Source organism: Pleuronectes platessa, chromosome 24 (genome assembly GCF_947347685.1).
Source record: "Pleuronectes platessa chromosome 24, fPlePla1.1, whole genome shotgun sequence".
In the NCBI taxonomy this organism is placed as follows: domain Eukaryota; kingdom Metazoa; phylum Chordata; class Actinopteri; order Pleuronectiformes; family Pleuronectidae; genus Pleuronectes; species Pleuronectes platessa.
Genome location: NC_070649.1, coordinates 6,912,327 through 6,926,213, shown reverse-complemented (window position 1 = coordinate 6,926,213; position 13,887 = coordinate 6,912,327). Strand labels below are relative to the sequence as shown.

Here is a 13,887-nt window from a genome sequence, read left to right as displayed (position 1 = left end):
AGGAGGCTCAATAGACTTAGATAGCCCGATTGCTGTGCTGCAACTGGTCTTCAAATGCAGCCTTCAGAGGATGCAGCCCCCTGAATAAGGACACAGCTTATTGACTTATCTTTATCTTGAGTTAGGATCAGATTCTCCTTGTCTGAGAGGTACTCCTTTCACAAATGTCAAACTGATATCTCCATTTCAATAAAAAAATGTATTTCTTTGATTCGATCTTGCCAGTAGGAGAGGCAACTTGTCTTTTTTCCGTATTGGATATTTAAATGACCTTGAGGTGGACTCTGTGTTTATGTAAAACCCAGATTTCCGTGGAGTTACTTGCGGGTATTCATTGCCCATATTATGTTAGCGGTGTCCCCTGACTGTCCCCGTACTGTCACCAACAGGCAAACATGTCAAGTTATCTTATAATCAAACGCAGAGCTGTCACCTCCATGCTTTGGGCTGTTCTGGGCTATTTTGACCACTGACTGGGGGTGCTGCAACATTTTCCCATTTTGATTCCTCATGTGGTCTAATAGGTCAGCTCTGACCACATGTTAACATTTTTAAACTAATTTTGAAAAGTAGGAGCCTTAAGCTAGAATTATTACAAAAAGTAACATAAAAATATATATGTTTTTAACATTTTTGGACAAGCAGGTGAATGCAAACATCGTTTTTCACCCTTTTAATGAATTAAGTAAAATGTATTTGCCTTTCAGGGTTTCGGGAGGATGGTTTTTATCAGGGCTTTCTTACCAGACATAGAGAACGCTTATTTTTATTATTATTGACAGACCCAGTGTGTAATTATACAGCACAGGCACGTAACAGCATGCCTGCTCTCCCCTCTTATTTTGAGATTGCCCCTGAGCCTCGCGGTCTTGTGATATTCCACAAAGGGACTACGAGGAGCATGAATTGCCTTTATATGTGGGTGATATAGAGTTGGTCTCAGGCAACTGGCAAAGCGCCCCCTCGACAATGGTTTCTTTATTACTGTGTCTGGGTCAATAACCGTAGAGAGGATGCTTGATGGAGTGAAACTGTTTTGACACAATCAGAAAGTTGAAAAAATGCCATGCTGTTGTGTAAAAGGTCATATCTTTCAGACTAAAGCATCAGGATAGTATAAAATAGAGAGTTAGCAGTGGATTAATTCAAAAATCTGACGTTAAAGGAGTTTGACTCAAAGATGTTCTCATGTTATGTTTGACGAAAGGAATGAAACACACCCTGAAAATATCTCCAGCTCAAATTAAAAGACCGTACTTTGTGTGGGTGCTCTTATAAAAGTTTGGAGCAAAAGTACATGTGCCTTTAGACCTACAAATCTACAGTGATCTGTGGTGACAACTGGTCACACAGTGCATCTGGGCACTTTTCTATGAGGAGCCGTTTCTTGCCCAAGGGTACTTTGGCATGCAGATGGGGAAAACAGGGATGGAACCGCCATCCTTCTGGTTACCCCCTTAGCCAAAGCTTCCCCTAGTAGTGTGGTTTATAATAAATATCCTTCAGTAGATGAGTACCGAGGCGTTTCATGTCAATTTCTCACTATAATACAAGAAAACCAAAGATAAAAAATGAAAAACTTTCTTGTGTTTTTTTTTGTGATATGCTTTCGTGTGCTGTGTTTCTCTGCCTTGCACATGCATAAGCTGCACTGCACCCTCCTCAGATATCTTACATGAAACCTAGCTTCACACTCTTCTGTCTCCGGGACTCAGCATGTGTTTGTGTTTTCAGGAAAGCGATCTCCAAGTCTGGCCTGCACCATCTGGCCTGTCAACCCAGCACATCGTCTCTGAACAGGACCGACCCAGAAACAAGTATCCGCAGTACTCTGGACTGGACTGTAAGTATGGGCATCGCTCTGTACCTTTTATTCAAGATGATAAACCCATAAACTCATTTTTGAGAGGGACCTTGAAAAGCTCCGATATCAAACAGACTAACACTCATTTTATTACTGTGACTCATAAAAACACTACATGTGAAAGTTGAGGTAGAATATAAGAAGAAACCATTGTGCCATGATCTTTATGGTTGAACACAAGAGTTGACTCTAAGTGACTCAACCCTGTGTCAATACTTTTCTGTCAAGGATTCAACACTAGTTTTATATCTACATCAACCTTCACCTTTTTTAATAATGTCTTTGTGACGATAAGTGTTCATGGAAAATGTTTTTCAATGTAATTTTTCATTTTCTCTGCTCCCCTGAAACCTCTGTGTGCTTGTCTCTGCAGGAATCAGCTGTGTATGGAGATCACATCTGGTTTGAGACGAATGCGTCCGGTGATTCCTGTTACGTGGGAGAACAGCATTGTATTGCCAGAGCACTGGTTAGTATCTCCCTCTTGTTTCCTCGGTTCCCCTCCTCCACCTTTGTCTCTCCCCCTTTGTGCTTTAACAACACAATGTTATGAAAGTGGGGTAAGAGTATCAAGTAGCTGCTGATGAACTGATGCAGCGAGAGGAAAATAAAGCATGGACGACTTCTTCCAAACCTTTAAAGTACAGCGATGACGTTTAATGACAGACGGCAGTGATTGTGTTTGTGGAGTTGTCTTCAGTGCTGAAGTAAGGATTTCTCAGCAGATATTATAATTCTATATATAAATATATACATATGTGGATAGACCGGAAGATAGCAGTTCACAGATGCGTCCCAGCCAATCTGACGTAGATTGAGAGGATCAGTCAGGAAGAATGAGAAACTGCACAATTCTAAGTGTTTGTAGAAAGTTATGCTATAACTGCTGCCAACAAAGATTCAATCTTTAAGTGTCTCTATATTTTTATAAAAATACATTTTAAAATGTACAAAAATGACCTCCAAAAACCGTTATATCATATAATTTCTCTCTGTGGCGCATTCAACGTTCTCCTTTTACAGTACAATGCTGACCCCCAGAGGTGAGAGATTGTACTACTGCGATTGCTTCTGAAGATCATAAAACCTTAGTTATTGTCCCTGTTATTTTTCTGTTCTTTTGTATAAAGCGTGTCATGATCCCTCTCTCACTTTTAAATTATCTTTTCAGCAAAAGTCCGTCAGTCGAAGGAAGTGTTCCGCCTGCAAAATCGTCGCCCACACCATCTGTATAGAACAACTGGAGAAGGTAATATCACTCCTTTGTGTTTTCACTGTAGTTAAACTAAACTTGACTGACCCTTGTAAATGTATGGAGATAAAAAAAGGTGTAAGACATTAGCGATAACAGACAAAGGTGGATAAGGGGGATACATGGAAGGATGTTTAAAGCATCTTTCATAAGGGACAAAAGGTGATGGAGGCAAGAATAAAGGAGGATTAACTTCGCCGTCCTCAAGGATGAGGGCAAGATCCGAGAGAGGGGGAAAGGAGGATTACTTTAAACCCTCAGCCGTGAAGGAAATCTAAGACTGGGTCCAGGGACGGTTGCTTTTCATCTAATAACTGTTCTTTATTTATCCCTTGTCACATTAAATGATTGTCGTCGATTTCTGAAGCAGTGGACAGCGGGTTGTCTTGAACTGTCCCTCCTGTCTGACCTGCAGTTTCCCAGCTCTAAGGCCATTCTGTTGGAGGCCAGCCCGCCCCTCAGTGACCCCAACTTTAGAGTGAGATACACAACAACGCCGCTTTCTCTCCTCTCTCCTCCTCTGTGAGCCTTAATCTGAATCTGAGAGAACTCCACAGAGCAGAGGGGGGTGTCTGGACATCACTTCAATCCATTCATGATGAGATAACTGCACAAAATGATGATAGTGTTTCCCCCAGGCCAGAATATATTTGGTGCAAAAAAATATTTACATTATATATATATTTTATAGGTGGTTGATAAAACACTCTTGAACACAGATGGAATAATTATTCTCTAAAGGCTCTTATGGCACTTTTAAAATGAGTGAATTGAATTGGAATCTGATCCAGCTCGGACACACCCTCTGAAATTCACAGATTTTTTTTCTTTTGTCTAATTAAACTTTATCAAATCTTTTAATAGTCTTTAATAATCCCTTCGTTTCTACATCTGATTTTCTTGTCGATCAAAGTGGTACAGTTATTCACTCTGTTGGTTCAACGCAGCACTCACACAAACGTGTTGGTTCAAAGATGGCTGTGTCTCTGGGGCGTGCCCGATGCTTGGTGCTGGTGCGATCATCATAACAATGACCGAACAGGGTTTCCCACTCAGGACACACAAAGTAGTGCTTAGCTCCCTTTGCAATGCTAAAGGGAAGGAAACAGGAAATAAACTGCGCTGCTGCTTGAAAACCTGAGCTTTTTCCTGACTTCTCCTGCTTGGGACTCTGCCTTCAATGCTGTGCTCCTTGAGGTTTAGGGTATTTTGCTCTGACTACAGTATCCAACATACTGACAGACCTGCTTCGCTGTTAAGAGGTAATCAGTGTCACACACCATTTTACCGGCAGACATACATTTAGACTTAGAGCAGGCGTATCATAGCACAGGTTCAGGATTTAACTGGAGTGTAGCCATAACTCCTCCTCTGACTCCTGGATCATGACCTTTGACCTCTTGTCTTCCTTTTCCCATAAATAAAATGTGGTGGTGAATGTTTCACACTCACAACCACATCGTCTCTGTGACCAGTTTAGGGATAAAGCCGTCATTTTAATGCCATTGCTTTCAGAAATAATTGATAGACTAACTAACCTTTTTAGATTAGGTATCCTAGTTACACCCACTGAAATGTAATGATTAGACAAATGCATTCGTCACTTGACGTTATGGGCTCACAAGTAATGTGAGTGTTTCTTGAGTGACTACTTACTTTGTATGTATTAATTGTTAAAGAGACTTGTCTACCTACATCTTCTCAAACTAAGTTCATCAGTGAGAGATTAACGTCTTGACGGACTAATAACGTTTTGTGAAGCGGTGGGAAAACCTAATGGAACCCCTGCATAGGGATGATCATTTTTAATTGTGCACATTCATCAGCAGTAAGCAGAATGACCATAAAGCTTGTTCGCTGTCAAATGAAAAGAGTCAGAATCGCATTAGAGAGGCAGCAGCCTGTGTAGACCCATCCTGTCGCCATGGTTACTGCCTCTTTGCAATTAGTGTACAACACAGAAATAAAACTCTTCCCTCGGTGCAGAGTTGATTCTTTTATCATAGGAAACATTACAGGCTCAGACTCCTTGTTTGTAATTACTGTGTGGAAATACTATTGAATATATACGGAGTATATTCAAGTCGGACGCATTTCAGATCATTCCTGTGAATTCTCAGTGAGTGTGTTGATGCGGGGCCTGAGTTTAGGAAAGTGTTGTCTGATTGAGTCTTTGGTCCAGTTTCCCTTGTCATCACATTAATCGTGTGAACGATCAATGGGCGGCTGTGGATAAGGAGGTAGAGAGGATTGTCGGAGGTTCGATCCCAAACTCCTCCAGAACCCCAAACTCCCCTGACGGCTGTGTAGGAGTGTGTGTGTGATCAGAGGAAAGCAACTAACTTTAAAATATTTTGAGTGGCCGATAAACCTGGATGGTTGGCCTTGAGAAACCCCTCCTCTGGTTCTTCTTTTCCGTGCACTCTTCATTACTGGGAATCATGGAGCCCACCTCCACCTCCACTGCCACAGAGCCACATGTCTTTTTCTCTTGGTCCTCTTCCTCCTCAAACACGTCCTACCTGACAATGATCACTTGAAATCATTGCACTCACCTACTGGTGCGTCCGTGGGGAAGCAGCTGTCTGTTTTTTTTTCTCCATCATAACCTTCTCCGGTTTCTCCCCAGTTATCATGTTCTTACACCTGCCTGCCTCTCTCCGCTCTCCTCCAGATAAACTTCAGGTGTAAACCATCTTTCAGAGAATCGGGCTCGAGGAACATTCGAGAGGTGAGTTCTGAACTCTCTTGTTGTTTCGGCCTCATGTGCTGCTGCTACCATATTGTTGTTGATCCTAACTTAGCTCTTGTCATTTCTGTGTTCAGCCCATTGTGGTGCGTCATCACTGGGTGCATCGGAGACGGCAAGAAGGCAAATGCAAACAATGTGGGAAGGTAGGTGGTCTTTCTGAGAGGCTATGTGTAGTGAGCATCCATTACCTTTGAATTCTTTCAACTGTTAATTATCTTACAATAGTAAAAACAGTTTTTTCTATGTCTAATAATGGAATCCTGACGTCGGCTCCATTCTTTAAATATTTGGGTGTATAAGTAATTAGTACTTACCAAAGCATTTAGAATCAGTCCTGTAGAACTTCTCTTCTTGTTCTTCTTCGCAGGGCTTCCAGCAAAAGTTTGCTTTTCACAGCAAAGACATAGTCGCCATCAGCTGCTCCTGGTGCAAACAGGCTGTGAGTATGAGTTATTCACTGGACCTGTCTCTTAACTTAAACTCAACCACCATAAAACCATCTTTTTCATAACCCAAATGAGGCTCTTTCCATTCATAAATACATCCTTTTTTTATTTGTGTTTCCCTACAGTACCACAACAAGGTTTCCTGCTTCATGCTGCAGCAGATTGAGGAGGCTTGTCCAATCGGGGCTCACGCTGCCCTCATAGTTCCGCCCTCATGGGTCATCCGGGTCCGACGCAATCAGGTAACCCCGCCGTCAGTCACTGTGTTATCTGCTACTGACCTTAACGTGTGGAGGACAAAAGTATATGGATATGTTTAAGCCGGCGTCTCTGACTCCGATGTCTCTTAACAGTCGTCTATGAAGTCGAGCAAGAAGAAGAAGAGAACGTCGTTCAAGAGGAAAAGCAGCAAGAAAGGGGCAGAGGTCAGTGTTGCACTGTGTGATGATATGACCATGTCTCCGTCTGTGCCACCAAACTGTATATGTCACTCGTAATATGCATTGAACTGCAGATAGAGAGAGAGCTGTTTGTTAACCCTCCTGGGAGTCCTTGTTTGGCTCGGACACCAGTTGCAGGTTCAACATCCTGTCGCAGAGTCTCTGAGCAGATCATGTTTTTGTTCTGACAGGAAGGACGCATGTGGAGGCCGTTTATCATCCGACCCATCCCCTCACCGCTGATGAAGCCACTGCTGGTGTTTGTCAACCCCAAGAGTGGAGGGAACCAGGTATTCATGTTGGTCGGCTGCTGTGGCTTCCTGTGTTTGTACTTGTCACTCTACACTGCAAATCGGTAAACCAGTTAATAAGCCAGTTAAGGCATCAGGCACTAAATCAATAAATCAGAGAGGTTTAGAGTCAAAATCATGTGACCCATGTCAAAAGCTGCACATCGTTTTTACATTTCCCTCATAATCATAATCAATAACAAGAAACCTCACATAACAGCAGTAGTTACAAATAAAGAAAAGGAACAACATTACATCAAAAGCTTATGTACACAAATTAAAAGAATAAAAGCAATAAAACATTAAAAGATTTAATAAAAAGATGACATCACAGCAAGGCAAGTCTCTAAAAATGGGATTTAAGTGATTTAAAAGAAAATCTGCTAGCCTCATCTCCTCAGACAGGTCGTGTCAAAGCCGAAGGGTCCTGATGCCAGACCGAGGCGAAGAGTCAAATCTTAAAATCAATTCTAAACCAGACAGCGAGTCAATTATGGAGCGAAAGCCGGGATTGGGCTGATAAGTCGTCTATGAAGCCGATGCTGCGTTCTGAACGAGCTGGAGGCAACTTTTGATCCATATCTACATCGAGTCATAGGAATATGAAGAATATGAATGTGAGAGCATGTGTACGTGTTTATGATATTAAAGACAAGAGGTCAAAACTTTAACAAAACACAAGCTGTATGAAGAACAACTTTATTGTCAGAGGATGACAGACGATCTGATGTTTCAGCTGATGTAGAAATCCCAACATTTAGGCCTTAGACGCTAATCTCCTCCCTCAATTGAAATAGGACTGAAGTGTTACACAACAACATGTTAGTTAGTTAGTTAGTTGGGTGTCATGGTTGATGTCATGTGTGTTTCTCTGTCTCACAGGGAACTAAGATCATGCAGTCCTTCATGTGGTATCTCAACCCAAGACAGGTGTTTGACCTGAGCCAAGGAGGACCAAAGGAAGGGTAGGTCTCACACACTCACACTTACACGAACACACACCTTTTTAAACCCTAAATAACTGATAATTGTCTTGTTCGCTCCCTAAAACCAACTTAAGCTTTACTCCAAAGTGCTTTAAGTGGTGATCAAGATTAGAAGAGCTCTATATAAATACAGACCATTTACTTATCTTGTAGCCTGGAGCTGTATCGTAAAGTCAACAACCTGAGGATCATGGCCTGTGGAGGAGATGGAACTGTGAGTAATGAATCGATATCATGTTGTCTGATGATATGAGCTAATAGTCAGGTGTACTGTGAATTCAAAAAGCACAATATATGTGTGTGTGTGTGTGTGTGTGTGTGTGTGTGTGTGTGTGTGTGTGTGTGTGTGTGTGTGTGTGTGTGTGTGTGTGTGTGTGTGTGTGTGTGTGTGTGTGTGTGTGTGTGTGTGTGTGTGTGTGTGTGTGTGTTTAAACACAGGTGGGCTGGATCCTGTCTTGTCTCGACGAGCTGTCAATAAACCCTCAGCCTCCTGTTGCCGTGCTGCCACTCGGGACAGGAAATGACCTCGCTAGGACCCTCAACTGGGGAGGGGTGTGTACAAAACTGACAAAAACAACACTCACACAACAATTCCATGTGTCACCTCACTTCCATCTGTTTAACATGTTATTAAATAACCGTGTGTGTCTTTTCCAGGGCTACACAGACGAACCTCTGTCTAAGATCCTGTCCCACGTTGAGGACGGCACCGTCGTCCAGCTGGACAGGTGGAATCTGCAGGTGGAGCCGAACCTCAGTGCAGCGGCTGAACTGGACGAACAACAAAGTGATAAGGTCGGTGCACGTACAGCACAGACTCTGAAACACTTTATCTGTATCTTTATCTTTTCCGTACACACTCCCCACATGTTTCTCAGGATTTTGTCTCAAACTGAATTGTGTGTTTATAAAGCCAGTGTCCAGTCTTTCCTATAAAAGTTGCTCACTGAGTAATATGCCAATAAATATCTTCATTTTTTGGCCCATAAAGCATTTGCACTGTTGTCCTCCTGCAGTCGAGCTGGTCGAGGCCGCCTCTGGCTTCCTGTTGGCTCCGCTCACACATTAATGTGAAGGATGTTTTTTTACAGCTGCCCCCTGTGGGAGAGAAAAACAAACTTTGGTTATGAACCTGGAAGTGTCAACGTGTCAGTGCAACTAGCAAACAACAATATTTAGTTGACAAGCTCTTAAAACTATGACATGATGATATTTTGAACCCAAACGTAACTGGTGTGTGTGTGTGTGTGTGTCCTCTCTCAGCTTCCTCTAGATGTTTTCAACAATTATTTCAGTCTGGGATTTGACGCTCATGTGACTCTAGAGTTCCATGAATCCAGAGGTACACTGTCCTCTAACGCTGTGCACATTATTACTGATGTGTGAATTGATTGTAAAGTGTACATATGAAGTGATTTACTCTTGTCTGTCATTGTGTCAGAGGCCAACCCAGAGAAGTTCAACAGTCGATTTAGGAATAAGATGTTCTATGCTGGGGTGAGTTCATGTTAAATATCAAAGTTGTTTATATGGTATCCTCTATATTTCCGCTTGTGCTCAATTTTCCGACACAAACAATTGAATGTATTGTTGTAGCGAGTTAAAATCTGTGATGAAGACCGGTGTTGCCAGTGTGCGATGTTGCTGCTCAGTTTGTTGTGTGTGTGTGCTGTACAATCAGGCATGTGCTGAAAGACACACAACTATTCCAGTACCTGGCTGCGGTGACAGTTGCTGTTTGGGAGCACATTATGTCTGTGACTTTGCCGGAGGCGCTGGAAGATAACTGCATCCCACTGTGGCTTTATTTAATGATGCAGTCCTCTGAGAGCGCCCTGCTCGACTGCCTGTCTGTCCGCCTGCTCACCTGTCCTCCTGTCTGTCTCTCCCACAGACGGCGTTCTCAGATTTCCTGATGGGAAGCTCCAAAGACCTGTCCAAGCATATCAAAGTGGTGGTAAGTAGCTGTCAATCGAGCACGTAGCTGTCAAATCTGCTCTGTGTCTCTCTCGGTCTGTCTCTCTAATTGTCTCTCTCTCTGTGTCCAGTGTGATGGGACGGATTTAACATCGAAGGTTCAGGACTTGAAGCTGCAGTGTCTGGTCTTCCTCAACATCCCCAGGTCAGCCAGTGCTGTTAAAATCACACTATACACACTATCTTTATACTTCTAATCAATGTTGTACATATTCATTCATTTTTATTTTGCTGATGTTCTCAGTTATAAGCAACATCTATTGCCTCTTGTGTCTGTCCCTTGCTTTTTGTTTACCATCACACTAATCGGTCCACTGGGATCCACATGGCTCTGTATAAATATGTTCTCTCCCGTCACTCGGAGCAGCTGCAACAGAAGGCAGCTGTTTTCCATCGACTTGTAAAGGGGGATTCTATTCTTTTAAATTATGAAATTGTGGTTCACGTTGGTTATTTTTAGCACACGAAGGAGGCAGAGCAGTCAGCCAGAAAACACTCAGTGTGAGTGTCACTATGTTTTACCTCAGCTGCGGCTTCCTCTCTGCCGCGGCTGCTGTGTTTTAATGAGTTGATTCCCTTGTTTCACTTGTGTTTTGTTGCGAAGAGCCTGATGTTACACAAGCTGTAATGACACTGAGGAAAGAAGCCACCATTCATGTGTGTGAAATCTATTTTGTTGTCGTTGGTAAATGACTGTGTGGTGTCAGAGCAGTGATCGGCCGGATGAGCCTCATCATACGTCCATGTTCTGATGGGCAGAGACGACGATGAAGATGAGGGTTACTGTCGCCCTCTGATGAAGTTAACCTGAATGTGTGTGTCTGTCTGTGTGTGAACTTCAGGTACTGTGCGGGCACAACACCGTGGGGAAATCCCAGTGAGCATCACGACTTTGAACCTCAACGCCACGACGACGGATACATCGAGGTCATCGGATTCACTATGACGTCACTGGTAAGGAGCTCTCACTGTGACACGGTAGCTGTGGTAACTCTGGCCTATAATCTGTACTGGGACAACTGGTGGATAAATGTACTGTTTGAGGTGATTCAACTTTGTGATGACAAGTAACATGATGTCTCAGGGTGATTTAAACCACAACATCCCTGTTTGCATTATCATGGTGCACCTTCAAATTTCGAAAATGATTATATATTGAGAAAAAAGTCATAATATTACAAGAATAAAGCTTTAACATGACTTTCAATGATTTTCAAAAGATTATGCAAGAAACCGAGTCCGTCCCGAGAACAGGGACTTGGAGTAAATTGTCTCTTTAGTGGAGAAAGACATTTTGCAGAGGTCGGCTGTGAGGTTACTGTTGCTTACATCTGTTGGAGGGATTTATTAGTTTCTCAAGTAATTTTTTGCTTCAGAAGGAGTGAAACGTGGTCACTGCTGATTAATTCCTAAAAATGACCCTTTTTCTCATTAAAATCTTGTAAATTTAAAAACATTTTCTCCCAATATTAGATCTTTATTCTCAAAAATCTCACCTACAGTGGCTGAAGTTGTAATATTTTCTTTAAATACTGAGAAAACGTGTAAAAGAAAAATCAAATCATATTTTTTCTGCAGTGGGAGGAATGACTCTCTCTCCAGATGGCCAGAAAGTTTCTGAGAAGTTTTGGAAAAGAACAGTAGCGAATTAATTTTTTAAATAACACAGTATTTATCTTTTAGAAAAACAGATGCTTTTGCGCTTTAATGTCACAATGACAGATGGAGCCGGAGATTTAAAGCATCACAAGTTCATAAAGTAGTGTAGTATATGATAAATACTCATTAATTTGAAGGATCCGTGTGTGTGTGTGTGTGTGTCTGTGTGTCTGTGTGTGTGTGTGTAGGCTACTCTCCAAGTTGGCGGCCATGGCGAGAGGTTGAACCAGTGCAGAGAAGTCACCCTCACCACCACTAAGCCTCTCCCAGTACAGGTACACATTGTGCATACACGTCTATGATGATGACTGTTTATTATGATTATTATGATATTGATTGATGGGTTGATATTGATTATGTTCAGGTGGATGGAGAACCGTGCAGACTTGCTCCCTCTGTCATTCACATCAGCCTCAGGAACCAGGCCAACATGATCCAGAAAACCAAACGACGGACCTCACTGCCACACCTCAACGAGTAAGAAACACACACACACACACACACACGTAAGCTTTATGTTGCTAAGGCGTGTACATGTATGTGTTGTTAAAAGCGTTGTGTTGCTGTTTGCGTGTCAGTCAGCAGCAGGTCCCCGAGAGGCTGAGGATCAGAGTCAGCAGGATCGGTATGACCGACTATGAGGCTCTGCACTACGACAAGGACAAACTACGGCAAGCATGTAAGGACACACACACACACACACACACACACACACACACACACACACACACACACACACACACACACACAATTACCAAGCATGTGTCACCCTAATGTGAAGGATGTTATCTAAAATGGTTTGTATTTTCAAACACAAATCCGAAATAAAATCTGAGCACACACACATAATGTCCTTAATAACTTCCACATGTTTAGACACAAACACAGCACAGTTTTAATGAATTTTAAATGTCAAAGAGAAACATTCATCGAGCTTGAGAAGCAGTGGGGTTTAACAGACAATAATCCTTCCAGCGTATTGTCGAGCTGACGTTCTGATCCGTCGCAGATCAAACGATCAAGAGCGGCTGAGTGGTGCTGATCATTCCAAGTCGTCCGATTTTAGACACGTGAAAAAGACGAATGCGTCATCGCGGCGCTTCACCCTCGGCTGCTTGTTGCTCGTCAGCTTGTGGAAAAGCTTTGTGATGCTGAGTCCTGAGTGACGGCAGCGTCTTCAGCTTCAAGTGGGGAATGATTGGAGGGTGGAGCAGTGATGTGAAGGTCAAGGAGATCATTGTCAGCTGTCCCTCCATCCTCTTCACTCGCACACACACACACACACACACACACACACACACACACACACGTACACACACGTACACACGTACACACATACATACACAACCATACACACACATGCACATGTTTGAGGAATATAACTGAAGAAAGGGCCCTGTTTCTCTCATTAAGAACAGTTACACTCAGCTGGTCTTGCTTCAGCAGCAGCTCTCACACACACACACACACACACACACACACACACACACACACACACACATGCAGGCATACGCGCAGTCAGGATGAGTTCATAGTGTTGACACAAGGTGGCACTATTTCCTTTTACAATACTGCAAACAGCATGTTTTATAATACTGGTAAAGTAGACATTGTTCTTCCTGTGTCTCTATTTCACATCATCTCTCCTGGGACTTAATCCCACGTTATCTGTGGTGGAAATAAACATATATGGATACATATCTCACCCTAATTTACATCAATAATTCAGAATCACATCACATTTTTTGTTTTTTTATTTCCAAAATGTTTTTCTTTTCTTCCTATCAGTTCAAAAACGATTCTTATCTTTTTCTGAGGCTCATCCTTTGTTCTAGCTCTTTGAAGTCTGAGTCTGCTCACCCATTATGCAAATCAATCACTGCTTTTCAACTGGTGGATGTGCAGCATTCGGGGAGATGGTAAAAATGCGGCTCTTGCCCCGAGGCGCCGCTGTTCTGTCGTCTCTCAAAGCCGATTCTCTCACCGCGCTCTCCGTCCCCGGAACATGAAGCGATTATACAAACTCTTTATTAGCAGAGATTCGGATTAAACCTGTCAAGAGCACAGATTTCTTATCGTGTAAGAGGTTTAGTTACAAGTTTACAACCGACCGGGACAAGCACAGCTTCCTGATCTGCTGTCACTTAGAGATCTGAAATGATAAAATGAGGCAGATGGCAGATATCTGTTGACAAGGCCAGTGAATGAAATTGACATATTA

General features: G+C 42.6%; 1 protein-coding gene across 7 annotated transcripts in view; it reads left to right on the top strand.

Moving 5' to 3' along the window:
* dgkza (diacylglycerol kinase, zeta a) overlaps positions 1-13,887 on the top strand; it is a 73,952-nt gene that overhangs the window by 27,390 nt on the left and 32,675 nt on the right. For 4 of the 7 annotated variants that reach the window (XM_053417567.1, XM_053417566.1, XM_053417561.1 and 1 more), the window contains exons 3-24: positions 1,735-1,843; positions 2,238-2,333; positions 3,036-3,113; positions 3,484-3,594; positions 5,791-5,847; positions 5,943-6,011; positions 6,236-6,307; positions 6,440-6,556; positions 6,668-6,739; positions 6,946-7,044; positions 7,927-8,009; positions 8,184-8,244; positions 8,469-8,582; positions 8,688-8,825; positions 9,294-9,372; positions 9,472-9,527; positions 9,925-9,987; positions 10,079-10,152; positions 10,850-10,961; positions 11,855-11,941; positions 12,031-12,143; positions 12,245-12,345. In XM_053417567.1, the coding sequence (XP_053273542.1) occupies positions 1,735-1,843; positions 2,238-2,333; positions 3,036-3,113; positions 3,484-3,594; positions 5,791-5,847; positions 5,943-6,011; positions 6,236-6,307; positions 6,440-6,556; positions 6,668-6,739; positions 6,946-7,044; positions 7,927-8,009; positions 8,184-8,244; positions 8,469-8,582; positions 8,688-8,825; positions 9,294-9,372; positions 9,472-9,527; positions 9,925-9,987; positions 10,079-10,152; positions 10,850-10,961; positions 11,855-11,941; positions 12,031-12,143; positions 12,245-12,345 (1,961 nt within the window). The remainder of the gene's footprint in view (positions 1-1,734; positions 1,844-2,237; positions 2,334-3,035; positions 3,114-3,483; positions 3,595-5,790; positions 5,848-5,942; positions 6,012-6,235; positions 6,308-6,439; positions 6,557-6,667; positions 6,740-6,945; positions 7,045-7,926; positions 8,010-8,183; positions 8,245-8,468; positions 8,583-8,687; positions 8,826-9,293; positions 9,373-9,471; positions 9,528-9,924; positions 9,988-10,078; positions 10,153-10,849; positions 10,962-11,854; positions 11,942-12,030; positions 12,144-12,244; positions 12,346-13,887) is intronic. The other 3 variants (XM_053417563.1, XM_053417562.1, XM_053417564.1) reach the window with 3 other exon arrangements.